We start from the raw sequence: 22,863 nt of genomic DNA on the forward strand, positions 1-22,863 counted from the left end.
TCTTTTGCACATCAAGAGGCTTGAGGGTGCACATAATTTTGCAATATGGCAAAAAAAGTGCTACAATGTCTTGGTGCAAAAGAAACAAGTGAAGGCCATCAAAGCGAAGGGAATAAAACCAGCAAGTATGGAACAAGAAGAGTGGGATGATTTGGATAAGCTTGCACGCTCTACCATTGAGCTCTCAGTGTCAGACAACTTGCTCTTTAACATTGAGAAATTGAATTCAGCATATGCAATGTGGCAAAGACTTGAAGAATTGTATGCTCAGAAAAGTGCAGCCAACAAGGTTTATTGGCTGAAAAAGTTAGTGGACTTTCGCATGAAGGCACAACCATGTCTGTACATTTAAACGAGTTCAATTCCATTTTTAGTTAGCTAATTGCTTTGGATTTCCATATTGATGATGAGTTCAAAGCTACTTTCTTGCTATGCACTTTGCGTGAAAGTTTGGATACCTTCAGGATAGCTTTGAGTAACTCAAATGCTCAATTGTTATATTCTGATGTGGAGAGTTCTTTGTTGATGGATGGAAGAAAACATGCAAAATAATTCAGCAAACAAGTTTTCTAATGCATTGCACACTAGAGGCAGATTTCAGCAAAACGGCAGTTCTGAAAATAGAGCACGCAACAAGTCTTGTGTCAAAAATGTGGAGTGTCATCATTATGGCAAGAAAGGACACTACAAATGAGACTGTTTTCAATTGAAGAAAGAGAAATGCAAAAATAAAAACACCGAAGACAACAAGGCTGAGAAGGAGCTTGGGTGCCCCCAGACTCGTCCTACATTGCTGCGATGTGACAATGAAAGTTGCATTGCCTTGGCAAGGAATCCTGTTTTTCATGCCCGGACGAAGCACATTGAGATTCAGTACCACTTCATCCGAGAAAAGCTTCTGGATGAGACCATCACTGTGGAGTATTGCAAGACGGAGGACAATCTTGCGGATTTGTTTACGAAGGCGCTTCCTTTGGCTCTACTTCGGCAACATTCCAGATCCCTCAGACTTCTGCCCTGTCTAGGCTCTGAGAGGGGATGTTAGAGATCATAGCCTGCACAGTCAGTCGGACTGTGCAGTCGGACTGCCACGTGGCAGTCCGACTGTCTGCAGCCCAGTCGGCTGCATTTAATGCAGCCGACTTGTTTCCAGGCTGCGCCCTGTTTCTGGCGCCCCAGTTCGTGGCAGATTTCGACTATTTAATAGTCGGCACTTTCAGCAGTTTGGCACTTCTTCTCTGACGCAGATTACAGACCGGTGACGCGTAGTCTCTGTCTCTGTTCACAGATTTCAGACAGCAGACAGTGCAGACTGCAGCAGACTTCGAGGTGGACAGCAGGTCGCATCGTCGAGATGGAGACACGCAGTCCAGCGCACTGCGCCCGTGTATATCTTTGTATTCAGCATTCTTTATACAGCAGATCTTCATCGTCCACTGTCTCTTTCTCTCCCTTCTCTCTCTGCGTTCTCTCTCTCTCAGTCCTACGCTTCCGCACCGCTGCACTCTGACACATCCATCCCCATCATCATCCCCCACTTCTCCATTATCAAATTCCTCCATATTCCCTCTTCTATCACTGCTGTTTTACAGGACAACAAGCCTGTAAATTCATTACAGCACCTTCTTCTCGAGCTCTTTCTTCCATTTTAGCAACAAGAAGCAAGCCCTATCCATGTACTGCTGATCAACGATGAAGAAAGGCTGATTTCCCCTCTTTCTTCTCTCATACTGTAAAGAAATCAGTTCTTATCATTGCATAATAGATAATGCATGTGTGTTTGTACATCTTTGCATGATCTTGTGAGAATGAGAATTACTTCTCCTCACTCTCAGGTTGATTGTAACTGAGCTCTTTCCTAAGGGACTTGGGTTGAGCAGAAATACATTCATTCGGGAGGGGGGGTTGCCCATCTTCAACCCTCAATCTTGTCTCCATTACTTTTACATTTTCATGGCTGTAATTTTGTGAGTAATTTTCATTTTCAGCTTTGAGTGTTCATTCTCTTTTATATTAGATCTCGAAAACAAGCGAATATCATAATTGTTAAGCATACTACGTTGTTCAGGGCGTTTAGAGTGGTATCAGAGCTTTGGCTCGGTCCTCACCTCAACACTGGTAGTGCTTACAATTATAAGTTTGTTTGTTTTCAGCCCTTGCATTGAGTGCTTGAGCATATTTTTCTTAGAGTCTCAATGGATCAGTCGAGTGCTATCCTTAAAGCCATTCAAAGTCTTAGAGAGGAGATTCAGCAAATTCGTGAGCAACTTCTTAAACTAGAAAAAGTTGAGAATCCCAAAGAATTCAAGGAAAGAAGCCCATCTGCTTCAAGGAGACAAAGCCATACCAATGAAAGGAGCTGATCAAAAAGTCCAACTACTTCTAAGAGGCAGTCCCATTCTACTTCAAGACAAAGAAAGAGATCGCGTCGAAGCTCATCCTCTTCTTCAATGTCATCTGGCGCCTACTCTGATGGACCCTCTTCTAGTGACAAAGAGTCACACCCTTCTCGTGGAAGACCTCATTATCGTCAAAGGTGTCGACATTCTTCACCCTCGTCTCCATCTTCAACCCCATCAAGCACTTCATCATCTTCAACCTCAAGATTGGGGCATGAACGAAGGCATAAGAAGAAAAAGACTAAGTCACTATCTCAACTTGAAAAGAAGATCAAGTTCAGTATATATGATGGTTCCCGAAATCCTAATCTTCTTCTAAAGTTTATTCGTCAATTTCAAATTTTGTATGGTTGTAACAAGTATAAAGAAAAAGAAAAGATTAAGTTTGCAGCTTTACATTTGACTGACTTAGCCCATTCTTGGTGGGCGGGGTTGGAATATAATCATGCTGCCCCAAAATCATGGCGGTCCTTTGTTCGCATGATACAAAGCCAATTTCTTCCTGTTCATTTCAAAAGAGATGTAAAAATGGAATGAGATCAGCTTTGGCAAAGGAAAAATGAGTCACTTGGTGACTATACCAAGAGATTTTGGGAGCTACTTTTGAAGGTCCAACATTTCAAGAAGATCAGCAGTTCGGAAAAGCTTAGGAAGTTTCAAGGAGTTTTGCATTTTAAACTTCGTACTGCTCTTAATCATTATTATTGTTCTAGTCTTAGGGAACTCATTGACCATGCTGAGAGATGGGAAATGGAGCATAATGGCAACAAATCATTCCAAAAGAATGATAAGAAGAGAGTAGCTGATGATGAGGAGTATTCAGTCCCAAATGAAGGACAAAAACAGCGGCAAAAGCAGCCATCAAATCAAAAGAAGATAAAGCTCTATGCACCTCCTAATGCTCCTTAATTTCGCTCCAATCTATACCCACAAGCAAAGCAACTTTCCGAAGAAGAAAAGCAACTCTTCATGAAGAAGGGAAGTGCTTTAAATGTGGACAAACAGGCCACATAGCAAAGCAATGTCCAAACAAAGGACAAAGCAAGGTTTCTGACAACAAGCCTAAGTTGCCAGTGAAAATCAATACTATCAGTGATGTAGTTGTAAACACAACTCACACTCTAGAGATGCACAAATTATGAAAAACTTGGGGACAGTTGCAAGGTAAGCAAGCACTATTCTTGATAGATCTTGGGGCGAATGAAAATGTCATTTCCTTTCAATTAGCTAAAGAGCTTGGATTAAAGAATGAAGAGATGGACACTCCGACAGAAGTTCGCCAAGCTTTAAATGCCGATGAAGGTGACACAGTGAAGACTGTGACACCCTACATTGGCAAGCTCAAGTTTCAAATTCAAGGCTATAGTGACGAAGATACCTTCTATATCGGAGACCTTGATGGTTGCGATGTGATTCTTGGCATGCCTTGGAATCATAGAGTAGATTCAACCATCTTCTCTAAAAAAAAAAGGTAGAATTCACCAACAAAGGCAAGAAGTACGAGATCCAAGTTGGAGTTTCTGGAGACACCATACCTATGGTAAGCCATATGCAAGTCTCTAGAGCAATTAAGGATTGTGTTCAATGTTGTTTGCTTTATGTTACTGATGTAAAAGATAATATGAATGCTGAAAACCAAGAGCGACTTCAGCTCTTGGAAAAGTATAAAGATTGTTTTTTGGAAGATCTTCCTTATCAGCTTTCCCCAGAAAGGCTAGAAGACCATCATATTGATATTATTCCGGGCAGTTCTCCTCCTAATGTAGCACCATACCGTGTGAGCCGTCCTCAACAAGAAGAAATTAGAAAGCAACTCGAAGACCTACTCAACCGTGGGCTAATTAGGCCAAGTAGCTCACCATTTTATTCACCGGTTCTTCTTGTTCAAAAGAAAGATGGCACATTCAGGATGTGCATTGATTATCAAGCCCTCAACAAAATCACTGTTAAGAATCAGTTTTCTATTCCCAGAATTGACGACATTTTGGATCGTCTAGGAGGTTCAAAGGTTTTCAGCTGCATTGATCTAAAGAGTGGTTATCATCAAATTAGGGTAATACCACAAGATGTACACAAAACTGATTTCTGCACTTCATATGGTCTTTATGAATTCTTGGTGGTTCCTTTCGGATTAACCAATGCCCCAGCCACCTTTAATCGATTGATGGAGAGCATCTTTAGAGAGCATCGATAATATGTCGGTACTTTCTTTGATGATATTTTTGTCTTTAGCAAGAATGAAGAGGAGCATCATCAACACTTGGAGATTGTTCTACAATTACTTCAACAAAATCAACTCTTGGTAAATGGTAAAAAGAGTGAATTTTTCATGCATAAAATAAATTACCTTGGGCATGTCATCTCTTCTGAAGGGATTCAGATGGATCCTGAAAATATCAAGATAATCCAAGAATGGCCTCATCTTCATGATGTACATGAGGTGCGATCGTTTCTTGGCTTATGCTCTTATTACCGCCACTTCATCAAGCATTTTGCACATATGGCTTCTCCTCTTTATGACCTTACAAAGAAGAAGACCTCTTTCCAATGGAAGGAAAAAGAGAAGGCAACCTTCACAAGGCTGAAAACAGCTCTTACTTTTGGACCTGTTCTTATTATTTCAGATTTGGTAAAACCATTTGTGATGGAAGCAGATGCTTGCGGTGATTGTATTGGTGCAATGCTAAATCAAGAAGGCCATGCCATAGCCTTTGAAAGCCACTGTCTAAATGATGTGGAGAAAAGGTATGACATTTATGAAAAGGAGCTTGTAGCAGTGGTTCATATTTTGAAGATATGGAAACATTATCTTTTAGGCAATGAATTCCTTATTAAAACTGATCATCAGAGCTTGAAGTATTTCAAGACTCAAAAGCATTTGCAAGAGAAACATGCAAGATGGGAAAATTTCTTGTCTATGCTTCATTTTCAAATTATGTACACTCCAGGGAAACAAAATGTAGTTGCTTATGCACTTTCTAGAGTGTCTCGCATTGCAACTATTACAGTGGCTCATCATGAAGATTTTCAAACGACGAAGAATACTTATGATGAAGATACTAATTTTGCAGCAATTTGGTCAAATTTACAGCAAGGAGGTTCTCATCCAGATTATTCCATCAAAGACGGTTACCTTCTCATGAACAATCGCCTTTGTGTTACTCTTCCTGTTCGATAAAATGTGCTTAAAGAAAGTCACGAACCCCCTTATGCAGGGCATAGAGGAAGGGCAGCCACTGTAAGTGCAATTGAGCGCTACTTTTATTGGCCAATATTACGAAGAGAAACACATAACTTCATTGAGGCTTGTCTAGTATGCCAAAAATCCAAGTATGATAGGTAGAAGACTCCAGGATTGTTGCAACCTCTTCTAGTGCCCAAAGATCCATGGGAATCTATCACAATGGATTTCATCTGAGGTATTCCAAGAACACCTCAAGGTCATGATATGATTTGGGTCATAATTGATCGATTCAGCAAGCAATCACATTTTATTCCATGTCATAAAACATTGAAATCCGCACAAGCTACAAGACTTTTCATTCAACATATCTTCAGATTACATGGTATGCCTTCTGCCTTCTGAGATCATTTCAGATAGAGACTCCAAATTCACAAGTAACTTTTGGCGTGCTTTATTTGAGAATTTGGGAAACCACTTTAAAGTTCTCCTCAGCTTTTCATCCTCAAACTGACGGCCAAACAGAGGTGATGAATCTTACTCTTTTGGATATGTTGAAAGCTTATGTTAGTGAACATAAGTCACAATGGGAGAAATATCTTCCATTATTGGAGTTTGCTTATAACAATACAGTGCACTCATCCACAGGGAAAGCTCCAAATGAAATAGTACAGGGTAAAGTGATTTCTCCTTCAATTATTCGCACTAAAGATAAGATTTTTGCTGTTGATGAGTTTGCTTCAGATTTAAAAACAACAATGGATCAAGTTTGAGCCACTATCAAAGTTGCCCAAGAGCGACAAAAGAAGCAAGCAGATAAACGAAAAAGACCTTTGGCTTTTGAAAAAGGTCAATATGTCTTGCTAAAGTTTGATAAAAGCAGGCTCAAACAAGGTTCCATTCAAAATTCATCTTTTCCAAAGCTCTCCAGTAGATACTTTGGACCCTTCAAAGTGATTGAGAAAATAAATGAAGTTTCTTATCGACTTGAGCTTCCTACTCATTGGAAAATACACAATGCTTTTCATGTAAGTTTGCTAAAACCTTACATAGGACCAGAACCAAAGGAACCTATTACTGAAGATCCCCCAGAAGTTGAAGAAATAGAGCAACTCTTGGAACCTAAACGGATTTTGTTTCACAAGGATCGAACCACAAGAAGTGGCCTTGCGACACGAAAATTCTTACTAAAATTCAAGAATCTATCCGCAACAGATGCACAGTGGGTAGATGAAAAATTCATGAAGGATTACCTAGACATTCTTCAGCCATATCAAGAAGCTTTTCAGCTGAGGACAGTTGAATAAAAGCCAGAGGGCTGTTACAACTCTATAGAAACAGAATTTGTATCCTTTTTCATTAATTTGTCTATATAATGATTTATTAAATTTGTTTTCTTTGCACTAATTAGATATAAAGAAAAGTGCATTGGAGCTGGCCACTGATGAGTGGTCATAGGTTATGGTGGACCCATGCGGTGGGTTAGAGAAAAGATAGTTCACAGTTCCACCTATATGGCCCGATTGGGCGCCTGTGACCAGAACTCACGCATATCAGGGTTAGACTTGCACACAGAAAGGATTGATGCCTTGAAGTGTGGGCTAGATCTGCCAAAACAGACAGTTACAATCAACAAGATGGCATAATCATGAAATGCTTGAATGTGCATGTGTGGGCTGAAAGCTTGAAATGCACATTTCTTTGCATAGGAAAGTCACATGAAGATTCTGATACCGTTTTTGTGATGTACACGGAAAAAGCTTTCATATGACACCCATATTGGGGGGGGGGAAGGGGGTCCCTAAATTTTAGGATGTCCCTAAATTTTAGGAGCCTCGAATTAGCCTAAAAATGCTAGTCCTAAAAAATAGGGATGTCATTCTAAAAATAGTAAATTCTGTACTCTGACTGTGCTTACTAAATTTGGTTGTTTCTATTCTTGATAGTATTCAACCCAAAAAGGAAGGCAATAGAGAAGAGACAAGTGTCAAGACACTTGTCACACAAGTTTCTAAGTGTCCCACCACTTGTCACATCTCATGACATGTGGCTAGACACTTGTCTTGTGCTACTCCACTTTCCCCTTTTGTACTAGCTCTTTCCTCTTCTATAAATAAGAGCTCGTTTTTCTTCATTCAGCATCATTTTTCTTTGCTGTAAACTCATGTACAACACCCACAGATAGCCAGAAACTAGCCCCATCCATCCCCATCGTCATCCCCCACTTCTCCATTATCAAATTCCTCCATATTCCCTCTTCTATCACTGTTGTTTTACAGGACAGCAAGTCTGTAAATTCATTACAGTACCTCCTTCTCGAGCTCTTTCTTCCATTTTAGCAACAAGAAGCAAGCCCCATCCATGTATTGCTGATCAATGATGGAGAAAGGCTGATTTCCCCTCTTTCTTCTCTCATACTGTAAAGAAATCAGTTCTTATCATTGCATAATAGATAATGCATGTGTGTTTGTACATCTTTGCATGATCTTGTGAGAATGAGAATTACTTCTCCTCACTCTTAAGTTGATTGTCACTGAGCTCTTCCCTAAGGGACTTGGGTTGAGTAGAAATACATTCCTTTGGGGGGGGTTGCCCGTCTTCAACCCTCAATCTTGTTTCCATTACTTTTACATTTTCATGGTTGTAATTTTGTGAGTAATTTTCATTTTCAGCTTTAAGTGTTCATTCTCTTTTATATTAGATCTCGAAAACAAGCGAATATCATAATTGTTAAGCATACTACGTTGTTCGGGGTGTTTACAATGAGCTAGTTTCCTGTCTCGCAGTAGTGCAGTTCGGAGCCTCTTGAGCTTCGAGAGGAAAAGACCTAGGTATCTCTGGTCCTTATACTCCATGACGCGATGAAGAGGTCCAAATCCATCATGGAAGAGGTAGTGGTACCGTCCTCGTATGTCATAGTATACTGTGCATTTGCATATGTAGTGCTCCTTCGTCTCAGGCTCTCAACCACAAAGCTGGCAAGTCCTATCCTCTGCTAGGGTATTTGTCCATCTGCCTGTCTCCATCTGAAGCCTATGTGAGGAGGTGCGAATCTGTCCGATAGCAACCCGTACGCTATGGGAGAGATGGGTGTCCATATATATTGGCCGAATAGTGAAGCCATCATCAGAGAGACACAAGAAATGACTCATGTGGAACTCCATCCTCGACCCCTAGAGAGAGTGGTGGATGGATCCATGTCCTTGCTCTCTCAATCCTCAAGATATCAACTTTGATCACCTGGTTCAGCTCTGATCGGCTGAGAGAAAGTGCAGGGCAGTCAATGCTATAATCTAAAGGTGAAAGACGGTCAATATCCAAACCATGTAGGCTCATCCAAATAGCCATATGTGAAAACCAACAGTTATTCTCACGTCTTGCTGTTAGTTGTCTAGATGAGGTTAGTGCTAATCTAGAGTATCTATGGCGTGGAAGTTCCCATAGTTTGTGCCAAAAGATCACTACCCTGAAGAGTGCCTGCGTAAATATAGGTGTTGCCCCTAGCTCTGCTCTGACAATGGGATGTGGGGTGGAGGGCTTACTCCTAATCATGCGTGCTATCATCATGATCAATGGCCTTTCCATGCTATCCCAATGTGATCAATTAGTGGGCTAAGACGCATGTGGTACAAGCTGCAATCCCATATCTCTGCTCCATATAGTAATGTAGGTGTGACTAGGATGTCAAACAACCAGAGTTTGGTGTGGGGCTCTTGGAATTGTACGTGAGCACATTGACTCTCGAGTGCCCCTAGTGCTGCGTATCCACGTGCCAGACGTGTCTTTGATGTCCCTCTCAACGAAAAATGTGGGCCAGAGAAGGTGACTCCCAAATAGACATATTCCTTCACATGCTCTAATATGTCTCCCCTAAATGTGAACTGGTACATAGATCTAGTCACCATGCTGTTGAAGTATTGAAAACCATGGTTTTGGTCTTCCCAAGGTTCACTGTGAGGTCTTTATCTCTACAGAAGATATGCAAAGCGTCTAGATGGCACTGCAATCCCTCCGGTGAATCTGAAATGAGAACAATATCATCTGCATACAATAATATTGGTATCAGTATCCTTGCCAGGCTGCTGGCTCCAGTTCCTCCTCCTCGGTCTATGTAATCACACACTTCATCTATGTATAGACCAAACAATGTGGGTGAAAGTGGACATCCTTGTTTCACTCCTATGGTACTGTCAGTCCTCTCTGATATCCCCCCAAGTGCTCGTACATGACCTGTCACTGCCTCATATGATGCATAGACACTGCATCGTATACCCTTTGGTACTCTAATGTCCTGCAATCTCTGCATGATGCGTGTATGAGGCAATGTATCAAAAGCTTTGCGAAAGTCTATAAAGCAACAATAGATCCTCTTGTCTCGGGCTCGACCCTCCTCAATAATGGCTCTAAGTGCGAGAATATGGTCCAGCATGGTATATCCTCGTCTGAAACTTACTTGTCCTTGTGCTCTCTTGCCTTGCATTTCAGCCCACTCATTGAGTTCATGCTCCAATAGAGATCCATATATCTTGGCCAAAGTATGACCGATCATGATAGTCCTATAGTTGCTAGGAATCAGGGGATTACCACTTTTAAATAGCGCCTTCACATACTGCTCTATTGAACATATGTGCTAATATGGGTGCTAATATATCACAAGCATGCGAGAAATGTTCTGCTACTAGTCCATCCTCATTCTGTGCCCTCCCATTTTGTAATCCATAAATTGCATCCCTAACCATTTTCCATGTGAAGAAAGACCACTATGTTGGCCTACAAGCTTGTGGGGGCTGCATAGATGGCTGTTCTGGTAGGTCATACAGCTGTCTCCCATAGTCAAGCCAAGCATCTGGTGATGTAATCTGTATGGGGGACTGTCTTTCATGAAACATCTTCCATGCGCTCTTGCTATTGCGCCCCAAAAATAGTTGATATATCTCTGCTTTTGCTTTCGCTAAGTAGTCTCGTTTCTTCTTCCGCACAAGGCGTTTGAAAAACACCTTTGCTTGGCGATGTGTCTAAGTGCCTAGCTCCACTTCTCTTTGTAAGCAAGCTTGGGTGACTCTACACCCATCATCATATCAGCTATTTTGGGGAGCAGTAGATGTGTGGGTCTACATTGGGGCAAGGTATGTGGGAATGCATACATGGCTGATCCATTGGCCTTTGCTAAATCCCTTGTACATTCTTCCAACGATCTACTCAAGTCCAATGTATGTAAATTGGTCTGCAGAGAACCACTGTAGATATGTGAGGTGTCTTCTGTAAAGTAGTATTTGGGATGTCTAGGGAGGCATGGTATTTCATGTTACATATGTACACAAGAGAGCATGAATGTCAAAATAGCATGATTTGCTGCTATGCCAATTGGTCTCTTAGATATCTTAAAGTTTTGGATGTTTGGTATCAATGCTAGTGAGCCCATCAAGTAGTCCACCGTACTTGCCCCTCCTTTGTGATTCCAGCATGTCAAATTGTCAGATCTTGGCCATTGTGGCAGACCATTAAAGATGGCTAGTCTATGTGCACTTCCCAAAGTCAATAGGTGTGTCCCATAGGTACTCACTTCTTTATCCTGGGCTTTCTTGCGTAGGCCTATTTCATCTATGTCGATCTCTTTGAACATGGCATTATCATGCATATAAAAGTCACTCTGTCTATCTCCAGTGCGTGCATTGAAATCTCCTACTAATAATATGTCTCCAATGCTAACATATCTCATGATATCCTCATAAAGTACATCAAAGGGAGATCCATCTCATGTGGCATAGGTAGAATTTGCAGGAGGGAAGTAGCATATTGCGATGAATATATCTCGTGGTCTTCCAGGAGAGAGAGAGAGAGAGAGAGAGAGAGAAGAACAAGAAGATCTGCTGTATAAAGTATGATGAATACAAAGGAATGCAAATATGTACTTGGGCGCAGTCCGTATGTCTGCCTATCTCGACCTCGACAATGTCTCTCTGCTGGACACCTTAAAGTCTGTTGCAATCTGCCCGATCTCTGCCTTGAAATCTTCAACTGCAAGAATGAGAGAGTGTGCTGGTGTCAGGCTATTTATAGCCTGAAGAAAGAACAAAAAAACTGTCAGGTCGGCTGCATTAAATGCAGCCGACTGTACTGCAAAACTGACCAACTGTACTGCAGTCCGATTGGACTGCCACGTGGCAGTCTGACTGCAACTTGCTGATCTGGATGCTGACATGGCACTGTTGATGTGGCACTGACAGATAAATTTTCTCCACACACCAAAACACTCTCAAATGACCACCCAGCTGGAAAAATGCATATGTACATAGCCGAATTGAGGAAAATGCTTGTCCAGGGGATGACAATCTCTAACACCCCCTCTCAGATCCTGGACGAGGCATAAGGCTGAGGGATTTGGAATGTTGTCAAGGTAGAGTTAGGAAATCGCCTTCGTAAACAGTTCTACAAGATTGTCCTCTGTCTGTCTTGCAATACTCTACATCTATGGTCTCATCCAGAAGCTTCTCCGTGATGAAGTGGTATTGGATCTCTCTGTGCTTCGTCTCGGCATGGAATACGGGATTCCATGCCAAGGCAATGCAACTCTTATTGTCGCATTGCAGAATAGTAGGACGAGTCTGGGGACGCGACCGATACTCTGCCTCAGTCGAAGATAGGGCTACTGTGGGCTGCTTCTTGCTACTCCAAGAGATAACACTTGTACCCAAGGTAAAACAATACCTTGTAGTAGACTGCATGTGGTCCACATTATGAGCCCAATCCGAATCACTTCAACCTGCAAGGACAAGATCGGAAGCTCATGTACCTGCGGGATAGTAAATCCCTAGGTCAAAGGTCCCTCTCAATAACCATAGGATCCTTTGAGTAGCTTGCCAATGCACTTGCTGAGGTTCACTCATGAACCCGATCAAGAAACCTACAACAAAACATAGATCAATTCGAGTGTTGAGGAGCCAAATCAACAATCCAATCAATTGACGGTAACGGGTAGCATCCGCTAAAGGAGAATCAGAGTGTGAAGTGGCTTTCCAGTTCGGATTCATAGGAGTAGAAATGGACTTGCAATCCTCCATGTCAAAAGTCACTAAGAGCTCCTGTACATATCTCTGCTAAGAGATGAAAATCCCCCTTTGAGTCTGATAAGTCTCGTGGCCCAAAAAGAAATGGAGAACACCTAAATCCATCATCTCGAACTTCGCATGTAAGGCTGCCTTCGTCTCTTCCATCTTCTGTGTATGGTTACTTGTAACAATCGAGTCATCAACATACAAAACAAACAACACATGACCACCCTCAGAAGTGTGCACATAAAGTTGCGGGTCGGCCTTGGAGCATCGATATCCCAATTTCTCCTGTAGGAACGAGTCAATCTTCTTGTTTCAAGCATGCGGAGCCTACTTTAGGCTATACAAGGCCTTCTTCAACCTGTAAACCTTCCCATCTAAGGATCCATAGCCAGGAGATTGCTCTACATAGATCTTCTCCTTCAAGTCACCGTTCAAGAAGACCGACTTCATATCCAACTGAAAGACATACCATCTCTTATGGCCAACCAAGGCAATAACAACATGAATCATTGCCATACGAGCAGTGGGGGCAAAAGTATATCATGGAAATCAATGCTTGGGCACTGAGCAAAACCTTTAGCAACAAGGCGGGCCTTGTGCTTGTCCAAAGAGCCATCGCTATGGTACTTGGTCTTGAAGATCCATTTAACACCAATCACCTTTTTATGAGAGGGATGAGGCACAAGGTACCAAGTGCCATTCCTCTCAATAGCCTCCAACTTGGCTTCCATCACTTTTCGTCAATGATCAGATTGTAAAGCCTCCTTCACGGAGGTAGGCTCTCTATCTTGCATAACACGGGACATCAAATAATAGTTAGAGCAAACAAGCTCCATAGAATGTGCCTGGTGCCATCGTGATCTCCATGGTCCATCTTGTGGTTGCCACTCCTCAAGGACCCCCTCGGTTTTTGAAGCTTGGAGCGTGTCATGGGCCCAACAAGAAGGAGGCCAGATCTCTTTTCGTCGGCCCTCTCTATTTGTTGAACTTTTTGGAAGGTCCACCGACGGCAGAGGAGCAATTGGTAAATCTGGTGGCTGGGAACGAAGATCCTTATCCGAAGAAGAGTCCTCAAGAGGCAGAGGTTCCAGAGGAACAATTGCTGGGGCCTAGCTATCATTAGGATATCCAAGAATAGGATGGTTCTCACCCCCCTTTGGGATTGGAACTTCCATGAACCGAATGTCACGGCTTGTGTAGACATCCCACTTAATAGGATCATACGATCGGTAGCCTTAAGACCATGAGCTATTGCCCACAAACACCGATCTTTTGAAAGCCGCTTCAAACTTGTCACGTGGGGTCTTCGGGATGTGAACATAGGCATCACACCCAAAAACCGTGAAATAAGAAACATCTGGCTTGGACCTAAAGTTCACCTTATATGGAGTCATATCAACAAGAGCTGAAGTAGGTGAACGATTAAGGATGTGAACGGCAATAGCCACAACCTCAGCCCATAGACATTGAGATGTGTGACGATGCTCCAACATTGTATGGTGGTACGGGCCATCTCAATCACACTGCGATTCTTCCGCTTCAAGATGCCATTCTCTTGAGGGGTGTTTGTATTGGCAAACTCCTGGTGATACCATGATTTGCACAAAAACGAGTAAACTCATTAGAAACAAATTCTCCGCCCTTATCCGATCATAAGGTTTTCAGATTCCGGCCCGATCGGTTTTCTTGAAAGAGCAACCAATCCTTAAAGTTGGAGAAAGCCTCCGACTTCAGCTTCAAGAAATAGGCCCATGTCATCCTGTTGTAATCATCCACAATGAGTATGAAATACAAGCTCCCTCTAAGAGACTCCATCCTCATTGGTCCACAAAGATCGGTAGAAACAAGCTCCAAGGGTGTAGAAGACTGCTTCGAAGCCTTGCTGGGAATAACATTATGAGTCAGCTTTCCACGGATGTAGGATACACAAGGCTGTTGGCTTGCCACAATATCCGAACAAGCTGTTCCTTTGACGCCTTGCGAAGGTAGTCATAATTGAGGTGGCCAAACCGAGCATGCCAAAGTTCGGACTGAGTTTGAGAGGTAAGAAAAAGAGAAGTCAAGGCAAAAGAAGACCGCAACTTGTAGATGCCATTCTATCATAACCTGAAGAAAAAAACCTGTCTTGACCCTCGATCAAGAATCCGAAAAGAATCCACATCGAATTCAACCAAAAGGCCGAGGGTACAAATCTTGTGCACCAAGAGAAGATGATATCCCAAAGTTGGCACATAAGGTACCTTGGATGTATGGGCACCACCACGTCCATGTGGAATAAGATGCATGTTGCCCCGTCCTTGTATAGGAATAGACGAACTGTCACCAATGAGAATCTGGCCATGCGAAGGCCGCAAATGAGCAACACCTGCTGAATAAGGAGTCATGTGCCAGGAGGCACCACTGTCGACAATCCACTCTTGAGTGTATGGGGCTGTCAACGCAACATCAGAAGCTGTCAGGGGCAAATCTTGAACCACCTCCAAATGAAAGAAAGCAGATGATGAGGGAGCAACCATTGCTCTGGAATCCTTTGAAAATTTCTCCTTCTTCTCCCTCTCCTTGTCGGGGCAACTCTCGGTCCAACGACCTAATTTGCCATAAATTTGACAAGTAGACTCCTCATCTTTGTCCTTCTTAGATGTCCTTCTCCTTCTTTTGGTCCTTTTCCTTCTTCAGAGAGGATTGACCAACCAAGGCCTCAGATTTCGAAGCATTGGTTCCTTTCAGTTGCTCCTCTTGGTCCAAGACCATAGGAACCAACTCTTTCCATCGAAGAGTCTCGGATCGCCCTAAAGCAACCAAGGTGGAATAAAAACCACTGAAGTGGGGCAGTAACTGTGAAAGGAGAGTTATTGCTATGTCTTCAAAAGTGATCACCTTTCCTACATTTTGAACGTGCATTTGAAGTTGCCTCAGCTTGTTGATACGTTCCCGCATGGAAGATGGCTTGTTGACACTCATGGTTCGTATCTGCACTTCTTAAGAAATTCACTTCATGATGGTCATCCGATTGTACATCTGATTCAACTCCAGCCATATCTCTCGGGCCACCGTCAAATGCTCAATATGAGAGAGAACAACTGTAGTATATGAGAGAAATAAAAACGAATGAATGCTTTGAGTTTGTCCCAATGTGCCTGAGCCTTTGCCAACTCCACCTTATCATTGGAAGAGAGTTTGAACTCGTCTCGTGAAGAAGGACGATGAATAGCCTCCGTAACAAGCTCCGCCAAATCATAGGACTTCAGAATGGCAAGCATCATGACCCGCCAGATGAGAAGTTCTCGCCATCGAGCTTTTGATTTGATGGAAGAGCCGGTAGGATGGGCACCTTCCGGTCCATGATCGCCTGAAACTGTCTTGGCCTCAGAAGACATTTTTCTACAATTCCTACGCAAAACACAAAAAACAACCCCCTTTGACTGTAAAAATACAGCCTGCTAGGACTATAATTCACTCGTCCCGCTCCTCCTCCACCTGCTGGAGGCAATGAAAAGGTAAAATCTGCACTTGAAGGCCAAAAACTCAGCCTTCCTCCTCTTGGAACAACATAGAATAGCAGCAACTTCACCAGCTTTGCTCCTTTCCTACACACTCACCCTCGCTTCAGTCTTGTTCCGATGCGCAGCCCGCCTGCTCGCCCTCGAATGCTGGAAACACAGCCTTGTGTCGCGCTGAAATCTCCTCTTCAGATGGGCTCTTCACTTAGTCAGTTTATCTTCATTGCTTTGATACCATGTCAGAGTGTAGCGATGCGGAAGCGTGGGACCAAGACTGAGAGAGTAGGGTGAACCCTAGAGAAGAGAGAGAGAGAGGGAAAGAGACAGAAGAACAAGAAGATATGCTGTATAAAGTATGGTGAATACAAAGGAATGCAGATATGTACACGAGCGCAATCCGTATGTTTGTGTATCTCGACCTTGACAATGTATCCTTGCTGGACACCTCGAAATTTGCTGCAATCTACCCGATCTCTGCCCTGAAATCTGCAACTGCAAGAATGAGAGTGTGTGTTGGTGTCAGGCTATTTATAGCCTGAAGAAAAAACAAAAAAACTGCCAGGTCTGCTGCATTAAATGCAGCTGACTGTGCTGCAAAACTGGCCAATTGTACTACAGTCCGACTTCAACCTGCTGATCTGGCTGCTGACATGGCACTGACAGATAATAAATCTGCTCCGCACACTGAAGCTCTCTCAAATGACAACCTAGCTGGAAAAATGCATATGTACATAGCCTAATTGAGGAAAATGCCTGTCCAGGGGATGACAATCTCTAACAAGGAATGCTTCTTGAGGTGGCTTCAAACTCTAAATTTTACCGTAAATTAGGGTTTATAGTGGATATTCACTAGAACCTTCACCTCCAATGGTTGAATTGTTGTAAAACTTGGAGCAAAGGTGGGAAATGGTTGGAGAAAGAGAGAGAATGCTGAAGAGAGAAAATTCAGAGATTTGCGAGAATTTGAAGTTAAATTTGCTTACCCGGTTTTCTAGCACCAAATGGACTCATCAACAACAAAAGGGAGCATTAGAGACTATAATCTTTTGGAGAAAGCGTATCAACTGCAATTGCCAGCTTCCGCAAGTTAAGAATATGTAGCCACTGTCACTAAGATGGTCTCCAATGGCTAGGAAATGGCCTCAAAAGTAGGCAGCACTAGCTCAACACCTCTTCCCAACAGCTTCAAAATGCAAAAATGAGATTTTCTTCTCCCTTCAGTCCCAATTCAGCTTTCCCAAACTTACACGGGCAAGTTTTGCTAAGTGGTGGCCTTTTAAACTGAATTTTCAGCACTATCTAGCCCATTTAATTAATTTTTAGAATATAACTTCTAAAAGTTAATTTAATAATTATTTATGCCCAGAAAAAATAATCTAACAAACCAACAATTAAATTGGCTAGGATAAATTTTCTCCCAAGTATCTCAGAGCACTTATTAGCCTTAGATTGGCATTAATTAGTTAATTGATGCCAAGTCTCTAGTGTCACCATGGACACTTATGGCTAATTAGGGTATTTCAATCAATATCTGACACCAAAAATCAACTAGAACCTAACAAATATAACTTGTTACAACTTTTGCCTTTGGCATTGGCTTATATTTTGGGAATCTTAACCTACTATTGTGAAATAACTTGCTTGCACATCACATGTGTATCTCACTTTTGCACATTTGATTATTAAATTAATCAAATGCTAAGCAAACCATTAGCAAAGTATTCAAATTTCATGTTCTGTGATAGTTGCTAGTTGGACAATAGTACGAATAGGCTGAAAACTAGTTGCCAATTACAATGCCGGGCTGGACAATAGGCGCCTAATGATGGGAAGTAGTAGGTAGTAACTCAAACTAAGATATCATCTGTGAATGGGGTGTGGACAGCAGAGATAAGGCACCTACAAGCTACAAAAACGAGATTAAGATTGAGTGGTGGGCAGTCTATCAATTTATAGATGGTTTGGTTCTTTGAAATTGGCTTATGGGACACATACACTCTCTAGGAATGCATTTCTTTTAATGAAAGCTTGATAATTTAACTAATTAAACTTGTTTTGGGACTATCTAATATGGTTGATTAGCGTATAACACATTTTTAGCTCAACACCCTCTCTAAGGCTCAAAATTGGAACCAAAAAGGGTTTGTACTAGCCCAAGCTCATGTATTTTTCTTTCTCACAAGGTGTCCCAACCCAAAGCAACCAAGGCATCAGACAAAGGGTGCATGTTGATTGCCTAGTTGCCTACCAAGACTATAGAGGTGATGGTTATCTTACCAAGGGGACCCCAAGTGATCACTCCAAAGAGGCCAAGGCATCGACCAAGGGGTGTATGTCGGCCTTCTAATGGCATATTAGGACTTGCAAAGGCGGATGGAATCACAATTAATAGATTTTTCTTTTTTGGAGGGCTTTTAACCTTTGATTTGATATCACATTAAGTGTAGGTTTTCAGTCAGCTTCCTCCTATTGGGTAATCTGTGTCCCTGGGAGGAATGAAAGGGATGGTCAAACCCAATAAACCACAAAATGGACAAGCTATTCCAACCACCATTGGGTGTTAGTGATGAAGCAAACTAGGGGGAATATGTGGTGAAGCAAAAGAGATAGATGGAAGCAAAGGGAGGCTTTGTTGCAAATATGGTAGATACAAAGTCGACTACTATTTGATAGAAAAGGGATAAATGCGCACCAAGGCTGAATTATAGTCCACTTTTAATATATCAGATATGGGGCCGATTCACGAGTTTTTGGGGATTTAGCTCACCCAAAACTAGATGGTGTTGTCTCAATGAGTGTATGTTCAAAAGTTGCTAGTAAGGTTTCATATTCAAGATTGTAAACCTATGAGCACACCTATGGAAATAAGGTTGAAACTTCCAATGGATGATGGCAGTGATCTATCAGAGGTTGCTATTTATAGCCAGGTTTTTGGTTGCCTTATCTATTTGTGCAACACTTGACTTGACATACAATATGTAGTATCATAGGTAAGTATATACATGCACATTCCAAGAACACTATACTAGCAAGATATTAAGTGCATTTTTCACTATGTGCAAGAAACATAGTCATATGGTTTGCTATTTCCCAAGGGAGGAGACTTTGCAAATGTATGTTTACAATGATTCAGATTGGATTGTTGATCACAATATTATGAAGATATGTTAGGGTGTGCACAAAGAAAACACACAACGTATGAATACGATTAAAATACAATCACTGAGACAATAATGCAATAAACATAAAACCTAAACACAAAACACAAAATGGAAAAACACAAACACAAACACAAATAGAGAGAGATCTGTCATGAGGACGTGAAATTTTGAGATGCTTTAATTTTGTTAATAACATTTGATTAAGTTATTAATCGAATGTACAAGGTTGTTTAGCACATGTGATGCATATGGCAGTTATTTTATGGCAATAGGCCAAGGATCCCAAGGATACAGCAGGTGTCTAAGGCAAAAGTTGTGATAAGTAATGCCAATTGGGCTTTGGGTGTCAGTTGGAGTCATTTTTGACTCTAGGACAGTTATTTGGCCAATAAGTGTCGATGGTGATACTAGGGATTGGGCATTAATTAATTGTCTAAGGGTCAACAGAGATTTGGGACCACTCCAGTTTGCAAATGGCCTAGCCAATTAAATTTATGTATGGGCACATTTAATTTTGGGTAGGGTCAGAAGGGTTGGAATTAATTTTCAAGATTATTTAATTCTAAAAATTAATTAAATGATTGGATAATGCTGAAAAAATGGGTTTAGAAGGCTGCCACTTGGCAAAAATGCCTATGCAAATTGAGAAAACGTTTTTGGGGTTTGGGTCTCATCTATTAAGTTAGTTTACAGCTTGGGAGAGAGAGAGAGGGGATTGTTGGTCCATTTTCTGTTCAGAGAAGAGCAATGTGCTGCATAAGACAGCCATCTGGGGGTCTCTGTAGATAGGGGACAATAGGGAGTCACCTTCGAGGGGTTGGCAATAGCATTGTTGATAATATTTTCGAGGTGCTTGGCAGTAGGTGACAATCCATTATGAATTGGGGCAACATTTGGCTAGTTGATGGTTTCGTTTGTGCAATTCCTAGGTGAAAATCAAGGGGTAGTTGGGCCAAATTTCTTGCTGATTGTATGTACAACAAGGGGCTTTTGGATCAGCAAAGGAGATTGTGGAATCTCAACTTGTACTCAATCCATTAGCAATTCAAGTTAAAGAAATATTGAAGGGGCGCTAGTTTTGGGGCCAATTGGGTGTCTGTTGTCCAAGATTATTAAGGTAAATTGTGCATTTCAATTTATGTTTATTTGTTGATTGCTGTAATTAAGTGTTTAATCAAGAAATTACCACCCTCTCCAAGAAAGAAGGGTGGTTTCAAGAGAACTCTGAAGTGAATGAATCAATGTTGTAGATGAATGGAAGAGTGTATAGAATGCTCAAGGGGTGAGCAATGAATGATAGCAAAGAGTGATATCCACCAGAGATGGATCCTGAGTGTTATAACCACGAGTTAGAGTTGAGAGGGTGTTGAATATGGAAGGGCAGTAGGTTGGTCACCCAAACACAGTAGTATGGAGACTGCAATCTGGTAAACACAGTAGTGTATCACCTGAACAAGCTGAGAACTGATCACATGAGGTAGAGAATTGCTAGATGATATCAAGAGAGTGTGCTGATATTGGCGGCTTGTTGGATAGAAAAAACACACGTACAACAACAGTCGCTCAATAGGAGAGATGGTAGCAACCTTTTGTCTGGCACTAGATGCTGAAAATGCAAGTTAATTAGGTGCTATGATGGAGCATATGGAGACCTCAAGATGGCATGGCAATGGGCTGGAAATAGACCGCTTGGGGTTGGATGGTGATGGGCTATGGTCGGTGATGGCTGGACAGCAGATGGTTGACATTTGTACAATAGAGTGAGAAATGTATACAAAAAGGATAGGATGAATGGTGGGCAGCTTGTCTATTTATAGATGCAAAGGAATCCTCCCAAATTATTAATGAAACTTTTGGTAATTTACATTATATATGTTTTGGGGTTTTAAAGAGCTAATTAGTTTGTAATGCCTTTTTAGCTCAATAGATACAAGGCAACCTACTAGCAGACATTGTTTCTTTCTAGGCCAATTATGAATTTCTTGGCTAAGCAAGAAGTAGCTTGCTATGGCTACCTCATCTTGTGAAGCTGAGTGCAAGGCAGCTTTCACCGTGATAGTTGAATGTGTTTGATTATGCCGTGTATTGACTGATCTTCATGTTCATTTGGAGGGACCTACTCCTATTCTTTCTAATAGTGAGAGTGCTATTGTAGTAGCATGAAATCCAGTGTTTCATGCTCGTATGAAACACATTGAGATACATTATCACTATTCCAGAGAGAGATCACATGGCATGGTCTACATTCCCACATAGGAGAATGTTATAGATATTTTCACGAAGGCATTGTCACGTGAAAAGTTTGAGGAATTTTGAAAATCCTTGAACCTTTTGGTGATTGATTCACTACTTATATATCATCTCATTGGGACTGAAAGGGGGTGTCAGAATTGGTTAATTATGGGCAATGCCCAAAATGTTTAGTGTCTGGTGTGGACACAACTAGTTGTGTCACTACTTTGAGAGTTAGTTTAACTCCAGTTGAGTTAGGGATAAGTCTAACCTGCTTTAGACCTATTGCACTTTCATTCTATCATTGTAGTACTTGCATCTTTTGATTGTGGGACTGCTGTCCACTCTTGCTCACTGTATTGTGCACTCACACACACACACTCTCACAACACAAGGCTCATAATTTAAGCAGATTTTTTAGTCCTGTGGTAGAATTTCAATACTTGTGCCATATAGTTTCAAAAATCTAGTAATTGTTCATGGTCTGCAAGAAGAACCACATTATCTCATTTGATGACCCACCTAGGAATTCCACCTTACCTTGGCCATGATAAGGCAGCAGCTTGTAGGAGAATCTTTTCACAGGAGCCTGAGGCCCTTCAAGGTGAGAACGATATCTTTTACAGCATTTTCAAATCATTCTACATATCTGGTTCCCCAAAGGTGGTGATTTAAGAGCACAACCAGTTTGTCCATTTCAGAAGAAAGTACCCAGAAACAAGAGGATAATATAGACCTGAAAGCACTCGTAAGTTACCAGGTAACACGTTTGATTTTCTCTCTTTACTTTCAACGGTCCATTTTTTTCAGTTGCATGAATTTTGAAAGTAGGAATGTGCTGCTTAGAGAGAGAGAGAGAGAGAGAGAGAGAGAGAGAGATTATTTGGGGCAGCATTGGTTGGGATTTCTACTCCACAACAGTGCTGCTTAAAGTGCCATCTCTTTTGTATAAAATCACAGACTCTCGAGTCTCACATTGCAAATTTTGATATGAGTGGGTTGTGTTCAGAGTATATCTCAATAAGACATATCTTGTGATACGGAGAGGTTCTCTCCATGAGGGGGTTTCAACCTGGGTCCCTAGTCTATGAGATGGTTAACTTGATCAAGCTTTCCTATGGAAGTAATCTAGTCAACTAGTGCATTATAGAGGATGCATGGGAAGATGCTCAAAAGTGGCCAATGTGGCTTGGTGTTTAGTCTTGTAGGAGGATGGGGCATGCAATTGTGGACTATAAAGAGACTGAATAAATGTGCGAAATTTGAACATGTATTTGCATATGTGGTGGCTTGATCAGTAGCTATCAAGCTGCTATCAGATGTCTATATGTGCTA

General features: G+C 41.7%; 1 protein-coding gene across 4 annotated transcripts in view; it reads left to right on the plus strand.

Moving 5' to 3' along the window:
• Positions 1 to 22,863, plus strand: part of LOC148009558 (uncharacterized) — a 50,725-nt gene that overhangs the window by 26,625 nt on the left and 1,237 nt on the right. Inside the window, exons 5-6 of one of the 4 annotated variants that reach the window (XM_087673502.1) lie at positions 22,055 to 22,132; positions 22,216 to 22,288. The exons of 2 other annotated variants lie outside the window; for them this stretch is intronic. In XM_087673502.1, coding sequence (XP_087529628.1) covers positions 22,055 to 22,132; positions 22,216 to 22,257 — 120 coding nt within the window. In that variant the 3' untranslated portion in view covers positions 22,258 to 22,288. The remainder of the gene's footprint in view (positions 1 to 22,054; positions 22,133 to 22,215; positions 22,289 to 22,863) is intronic. One more of the 4 variants, XM_087673503.1, reaches the window with a different exon arrangement.

Source organism: Lygodium microphyllum, chromosome 30 (assembly GCF_053477565.2).
Source record: "Lygodium microphyllum isolate KBCC chromosome 30, Lygodium_microphyllum_v1.1.10, whole genome shotgun sequence".
NCBI classification, from domain to species: domain Eukaryota; kingdom Viridiplantae; phylum Streptophyta; class Polypodiopsida; order Schizaeales; family Lygodiaceae; genus Lygodium; species Lygodium microphyllum.